Source organism: Lotus japonicus, chromosome 3 (genome assembly GCF_012489685.1).
Source record: "Lotus japonicus ecotype B-129 chromosome 3, LjGifu_v1.2".
NCBI lineage: Eukaryota > Viridiplantae > Streptophyta > Magnoliopsida > Fabales > Fabaceae > Lotus > Lotus japonicus.
Window position 1 is genome coordinate 73,325,632 of NC_080043.1, and position 6,974 is coordinate 73,332,605.

The following is a 6,974-nucleotide window of genomic DNA, read 5'->3' on the forward strand; positions in this document are numbered from 1 at the left end:
TTTATTTTTTTTTAATTAATTTTATCAATTTAAATTATGTTAAAACATCCACATCAGCAAAAACGTTAGTTTTTGGACGGAAAACTGGTGAGGGACCAAAAGTACTAACAGAGTATAATGTGGAGGTAGCAAACTGCTATATTTAAAGTTGAGGGACCTTGTTTGCACAATTTAGAAACTTGGGGGACCAAAAGTGCTAATAAGCCTACTAGTTATTAGAATGAGCATTGTTATTCAGTACAAACAATTATCCAAAGAAACACGTACTTGTCGATGCTGGTGTAAAATCAGGAACTTGAATGTGGGTCTCCTTGAAAACTAATGTGGTCACCTAAAACATTCTTGCATTTCATTTTTATCATTTTTGTAATATTACCTATTATCAATCATCAATCAATATATTAGAAAAGAACAACTTCTAACATGACGTGTCGCTCCCACAAGCCAAGTTAGTGACGTGTCGCTCCCAGATTAATTCTCTCCTAATATTTTACACGTCAGTCCTTCCTCCTTGGCCCCACTTGCCACATATGCCCTAATTTCTCCTTACCTTATTTCTCCTTACGGCTAAACCTAAATTGATCTCAAATAATAAACTCAGAGCAACAACGAAGGTGCCATGGCTGAATTAATCACTTCTCCAACTAATTTTCTCCACAAACCGACCTCTCCCTTCTATTCCCTTCCTATCTGTTTTATGTTAAATTGTGGTTGATACAAGATGTCAATTTTCGTGAAAAGGGGCAGTCAATTCAGAATTTGAATTCTTTAATGATCCTTTCTGCAGATGTTCCTTTATCAAATTCTCTGCGGCATTGCTTACTGTGACATTTATTGATATAATATATTAATATCTTATAGTTGGCTAATTTGGTATAAAATGATTGTGCACATAATGCAGAGACTGAGCATCAACCTACCCAATATCCAACTTCGGAGGAGTTCAGTATTGAGAAGATAAAGTTCAAGGCTTTCAATATGGGTGGTCACCAGATTGCTCACCGGGTCGGAAGGACTATTATGCTCAGGTTTGTTTGATTTTTATCTCTTTTTTTTTTTTTTTTTTTTCTGTTTCAATGATCTGCTCAGATTCATGTTCATGGATATAGAAAATGGTTTCCATTCTTATTTGGCTACAATTATTTAGCGATTTCTCATTATAATGGTGAGTTGGACTCAATGGTTTTTTAGTATCTTGGTTCTTTCTTTTATATTTCTGGTGAATTGGTGTGGACAGAGTTTTTCATTAGTTGTGTCTTTAATTTCCATTTATGATTTTCAGTGCTGGTGAGATACCTTGCCAAGTATGTGGATCCAGGGACATAGGAGATGTAATGCTGATTTGTGGTGATGAAAGTGGCTCCCTTAGCTGTCAGTGTAGTGTATTACTGTTTAACTCAAAGTATGATTTGCTTCTTTGGGTAAGTATTCATTTGTTTCTTATATATTCAAATTTGGTTTGTTTTATGAAGGAATCAACATGCAGTTGTTTTTTTGTTCTTAATAATACAAAATATAGCTCCCATTGTAATAGTTGACTATGCATGCATAATTGTAAGTTGATCTGTTACTAATTTTTAGTATCTGCCATATGGTTTTTGTGCTATTAACCACATGCCTTACACACCTTTTTGTTTGGTTTCTTTCCATTTAGTTGTGTTTCTTTTCTTGAATAAGCTTTAAATGACAAATCACTTTTGTGATTTACTAGCTTTTTTCCAGAGAGTTGTTTTTCATTTGGATTTTATTTGTGTGCTTTTGACAATTTTTGACAACTACCATTCAAGTGTTACCTTTCCCTCCTTGTTGTGTTAATTTCAAATGCTTTATTCTTTTGTACGCAGGCTGAGAAGAAAGGGCTAGACCACTGGATGGATGTTGAAGCCTTGAAAGATAAACAAAAACAAAGAAATTGGTAAAGTACTATGCCTTTTTAGCTTCTGATCAAGCTGTGCAGTTTGATGGAGAACACCGGAAGAGAGAAGGCTGATGAGAAATCGATTGGAGCAAGCAAAGAGAAAATTCGAGAGTTTAATCAAATGTGCATTTAGGGTTTCAAAATGGGGATTTGAGATTGATATCCACCGAGAGAAGAAGCAGTGTGCAGAGGAGAGAGAGAATTCAGGGTGCATTCAACAGAGAAGGGGAAGATGGCGAGTCTCTCTGATCCGGTAGGTTTTCAATTCAATCTCTCCACCTCAGCCTTCATTTTTTCCTCGACCTTCTACCATCAAATTGAAATTTTGCTCTAAATGATTAGCTCAATTTGATGCCTACAGGAGCATGAGGATTTTGTGCGAGACTTTGACTTCATCATTTTTTGGGGATCTGTGGATTCCAGCGAGTTTGGTTGTGGTTGGAATCGTTGAAGCACATCCCATGCTCCGAGGAGAAGGTTGGTTTTCTGGATTTCTTCCTTCCGCTGACTTCTATTTGTTTCTTTGTTACAGTTTCTTGAATGATTGCAGGTTCAACAAATTTCGTCAGATGAATACAAGAAGCCCTCTTAGGTAATCCTCTACACTACCAATTTTATGTGTCCGAGATCCCATTCCCCAAATCCCTTTGTTCTGCTTTCTTATTCTTATCATTCATTTGTTGTGCATTATCCCTTTGTTATGTTTTCTCTTCCTCATTTTCTCTTCACAAGTTGCAGTATGTAGTTACAATCTTATGTTGGTTGATTCAGGTTTTAGTTGTCAGTAGTGAGGGTGCTGATTTCGTTGTTTTTTTTTACTTCCGATAAGCAGACCTGAAGATTGGGATAAAGCCCCTGATCCCAAGAAATATTTTGTTCAATTCTTTGGCACCGAAGAAATGTAAGCCTCTCTCACCTAGCCTTACATATAGTTTTCTTTGATTACATTCTATACTTTAGTTGTTGAATTGATATTATCTGGACTTTTAAATTTTCCTTTCATTCCTTTTGTCATTGGAATTCTTGAATTTGACTTTTCATTTTAGGTTTTTAGTGGAAATATATGGTGGCAAAGAAAAAGTGCAATCCACGGAACCACTTTGCCATCGACTTGCAATCCAAAGTGTAATCTTTGTTAGCCGTCTTTGCGTTGGTAATGTTTTTTATGTTGGTTTCTTAAATCTCAATGAGTATTAGTCCTTGCCTTGGACTGTATCAAGATTGTTAAGAGAAGTCATTATGCTCTTTTCTTCTGTGTCAGCGGCGAATGTTCTTCCATCAGCAAGAGAATGAAGAGACGATTACATCAGATTCTTTTATTAATCGATTTATCATGTATTAGATTTAGACCTATCAGCCTATTAACTAACCTTTCTATTGTTTTGCCGGAAACAATAATGGGCTTCTCTTGCCCCATACCACCACAGACCAAGGTGATTCCTATTAATATTTGTTTCTTTTTATTTGTAGTACTACTTGATGCTATTTCAGTGACTTGCAATATAGCCTGTCAAAACATCTTTATACCCCCACCACAAAACACCACCACTAGAAGGAAATATCAGTGATCAACATAATACTCCAACTGCTGTTTTAAATAGCATTGTCAAACGAATCTAACATTCTAACCTCATATTTTTAGCATTATAAATGGTGAAACACCTGTGTTAAAGGTATGCAAATTCAATTTACTGATATGTTCCCATCATGATTACAGGTTTGCCCATATTGGGTTGGTCTTCTTGAATCCAGGATGCTAATGGTTCTGATATGAATGCCATTATTAGTTTAATCGAGGTCAGGTGATTCTTTTTTGGGGTTTGACAAAGATGGATATTGAATTGTCTAAAGGTAGAGAGCTTCAAGTTGCTACCCACGTGAGTATGGGGACGGGTATATGTAAATTTTACAAACGCGGGTATGAGGATGGTACTATAGTACCTACCCATTGACATCCCTTCTTAGTTGGAATAAACACAATAATGTTATACTATATGATTTATCTTACACAATTCTGATTTGTGATACTATCACATTTATTTTTAAAAGATTAATATGTTGGTAATTTCTTATATCAATGATTTGTGTTATCGTCTTCATATTTACGAAGAATGTGAAACGAGTTCCCGTTGGTCTCAATCGGGCTTAGAAAAGAAGTCTTTATGTCCACTTTACTCATCAATTCTGACTCTTATATTTCATTCGTTGTTTAATATATTTTTAATAATCAAAGTATTAATTGATGTATCAAATACAAAAGACATATTTCCCGTGCAACGCGCGGGTAAAAAACACTAGTTTTATTAGAACACGACGAAGGTTTCCGAGGAACTTTATGTTGAGTGTTAAAATATAATAGAATATTATATTAGAATATTCTTTATTTATTTACCAATGTAATTACGCATGTAATCAAGTTTAGATTTGTTTAGCTTTTATTATTAGTCAACTATGTAATTGTATAAATAGAGTGTTTGCTCATCAATAATATTCGCGGAATACAATTCCTTCATGGTATCAGAAGCTAGTTCCGATCCTATAACCTAAGTTTTATTTTTATTTTATTTTATTGTTTTTTTTTCCTTTCGGCCGCCGCAGCCGCTGTTGCCCTCTATCCTTAGAGCGACGTCGCTGCCGCTGCTCTCACGTGCGCAACCCTCGTCGTGATTGAGTCCCCAGCCGCCACACTCCCCTCTTAGAGTGTCGTCGCTAGAGCTGGGTATGAGGTCTACCTCGCCCCGCATAAGCCCACCCTGCATAGGCCCGCACGTTAGCGGGCTTGTCCGTGTAGGCCCGCAAATAAATGAGCTTGTATTTAAGTTAACTCGCGTCCGCCCCGCTTAAACCGCAGATAAATGAACTGGCCCACAGGCCACTATTAGATTTTAAAATAAATCAAGAAAAAAAACCTAAAAAATAGAGAAAAAAACTAATTGCTAAAACAATTCTTCAAATTCCACATTACATAATCAAACTCTAAAATGTGCCACAAATTCAAAGCAAGAAGATTTCATGGTGGCGGTGGGAGACTTGAGAGAGACGGAAATCAGGAAAGAAAGAGAGTAAGAGAAGAGAAGTAGGGTACGCAAGGTAACTTGTCTGGTAAGTGATGAGTGTCTCTCACTTCACTTGGGTCTCTTGAGTTGGTTTGTTTTTGGGCCATTCTATCAAGATCAAGTAAAGTAGTTCATGGACTATGAAGATAGTTTTTTTATGTAATTATATGGCCCGCGGACCAGCCCGTAAAACCGCGGGTTCAACCCATTTAAACCGCGGGCTAAACGAGCCAGCCCAGATATGCCCGCATTTAAGCGAACCACCATACACCGGGCTATTGGCCATGCGGATCGCGAGTTACGCGGGTTGGCCCGTGGACTTTGGCCCGCTTACCCAGCTCTAGTCGTCGCTGCTCTCACGTGCGATCTTCGCTGTGATTGAGCCGCTCTCACATGCATCCTCGTCGTGATTGAGCCGCTGCTGCCGCACTCTACTTTTAGAGAGTCGTTGCCGCACCTTCTCTTCTTCTTCTCCTCTTAGTTCTCTCTTTCTCCTTCCTCTTCTCTTCCAAACCCTACCAAAAAAAAATTCACTCACAGCCGCGCACCACTGCAGCCGATGCCCACCGCCGTCCGCAACGCACCCCGTTGCACTGCTCCTTCGGGCGCCGCTCCCCACGCCTCCGTCGGCCGCTTGCCTTCTTTGCGAGCCCAACGCGCCTTGGGTCTTCTTCTTTACCACGCTGCACTCCTTCTTTGTGTATGCACGTGTAACAGACCCCCCAAGCGCCCCTCACCACCGATGCTCACCGCCGTATGACTACGCGGCTCCTGGCCACTACGCGACCACCACCGACGCCGCCTGTCAGCCTCCTCTCTCTCGTCGCCCTTTCGGCCGATTCCTCTCTTCTGCAGCACCTGGATCCAGCGGATCAGCCCCCATTCAACAAAACTGCGTGCCCGACCCGTCCGGATTCGGGTCCTAAGCCAAACAACTTTTTTAATTTTTTTTCCCTTTTCGGGTGAACCAGCCTCACTCGGTTCGAACTAGACCGGTTCGCCCAACTGGTTGAACCGGTCCACCAGCCACATTATATAAAAAAAAACCTAGTTTTTTTATTTTTTTTTAATTTTCCAGTCCATCATATGGCAGATCACACTCTGATTCAGGATCTCCACCGCCAACAATGGTTCCTCCTCTTCAAGTCACCTAGAGTTTTCTCCGGCCGCTCTCTCGTTTGAAGAGTATTTTATTTTCACGACAGGCCTACCTCGAGTCCTTTTTGATGATTTTGGTTCCAGTCTCAGCATCAGTGAACCTCCAGCTTCGACTGTGGGCGTGTGTTAAAATATAATAGAATATTATATTAGAATATTCTTTATTTATTTACCTATGTAATTTCGCGTGTAATCAGATTTAGATTTGTTTAGCTTGTATTATTAGTCAACTATGTAATTGTATAAATAGAGTGTTTGTCATCAATAATATTTACGGAATACAATTCCTTCATTAAGTTTAAACGTTGAATACATCGTCTATCATATTTTGAATGATAACAATTTTCAAGAGAATAAGTGAATTGGTTAAATAATTCATGTAAATTGTATTTCAGGAAATAACCTCTATGCTTCACATCCCCATCATTTGATGATAAAATACAAGACTATGCCAAAAGATGCAAGCGAGGCAAGGCATGAAGACGCTCAAGGAAGACTATACAAGCAAAGAAAGTAAAAATAGCCAAACCGTCTGAACAAGAGAAGAGAAGATAGATCAAGATAGAAGACAGTCCAAGAAAAGTCAAAGCTACAATGCTGACTACTTAAGAAATGGAAAGTCAAATCCCACTTAGATGTTTGACCAAGATAAAAGAAGAACGGTCGAAGAAAGAAGAAGAGTCAAAGCTTCAGGACCAAAACTATGCTAGACATATCCAAGCTGACAGATCGTTTTAGAAGACCATGATTAAAGAAGATCTATATCGTCTATCTCACAGGATTGAGTAATGTCTAGAGAAAGAGCGGCATATTCAAATTGAAGGCTCTCTGGCATTGTTGAA

At 38.8% G+C, this 6,974-nt stretch overlaps 1 protein-coding gene across 13 annotated transcripts; it reads left to right on the forward strand.

Annotated features, from left to right (window-relative positions):
- The first annotated feature begins 555 nt into the window (after window positions 1–555).
- On the forward strand, window positions 556–3,996 carry LOC130745769 (uncharacterized). 13 transcript variants are annotated; one of them, XR_009021863.1, is made up of 9 exons: window positions 567–1,028; window positions 1,283–1,421; window positions 1,845–2,171; window positions 2,280–2,395; window positions 2,488–2,510; window positions 2,690–2,819; window positions 2,965–3,071; window positions 3,180–3,351; window positions 3,636–3,996. XR_009021863.1 is itself a non-coding variant. In XM_057598141.1 (6 exons), the coding sequence occupies exons 3-6, from the start codon at window positions 1,990–1,992 to the stop codon at window positions 3,676–3,678; spliced, it is 354 nt and encodes a 117-aa protein (XP_057454124.1). In that variant the 5' UTR covers window positions 556–1,028; window positions 1,283–1,421; window positions 1,845–1,989; the 3' UTR covers window positions 3,679–3,996. The 13 variants fall into 13 exon arrangements, 1 of the variants encoding a protein (XP_057454124.1); XR_009021861.1 differs by having other exon boundaries at window positions 568–1,028; window positions 2,469–2,510; XR_009021862.1 differs by having other exon boundaries at window positions 568–1,028; window positions 2,469–2,510; window positions 2,748–2,819.
- Window positions 3,997–6,974: the final 2,978 nt, after the last annotated feature.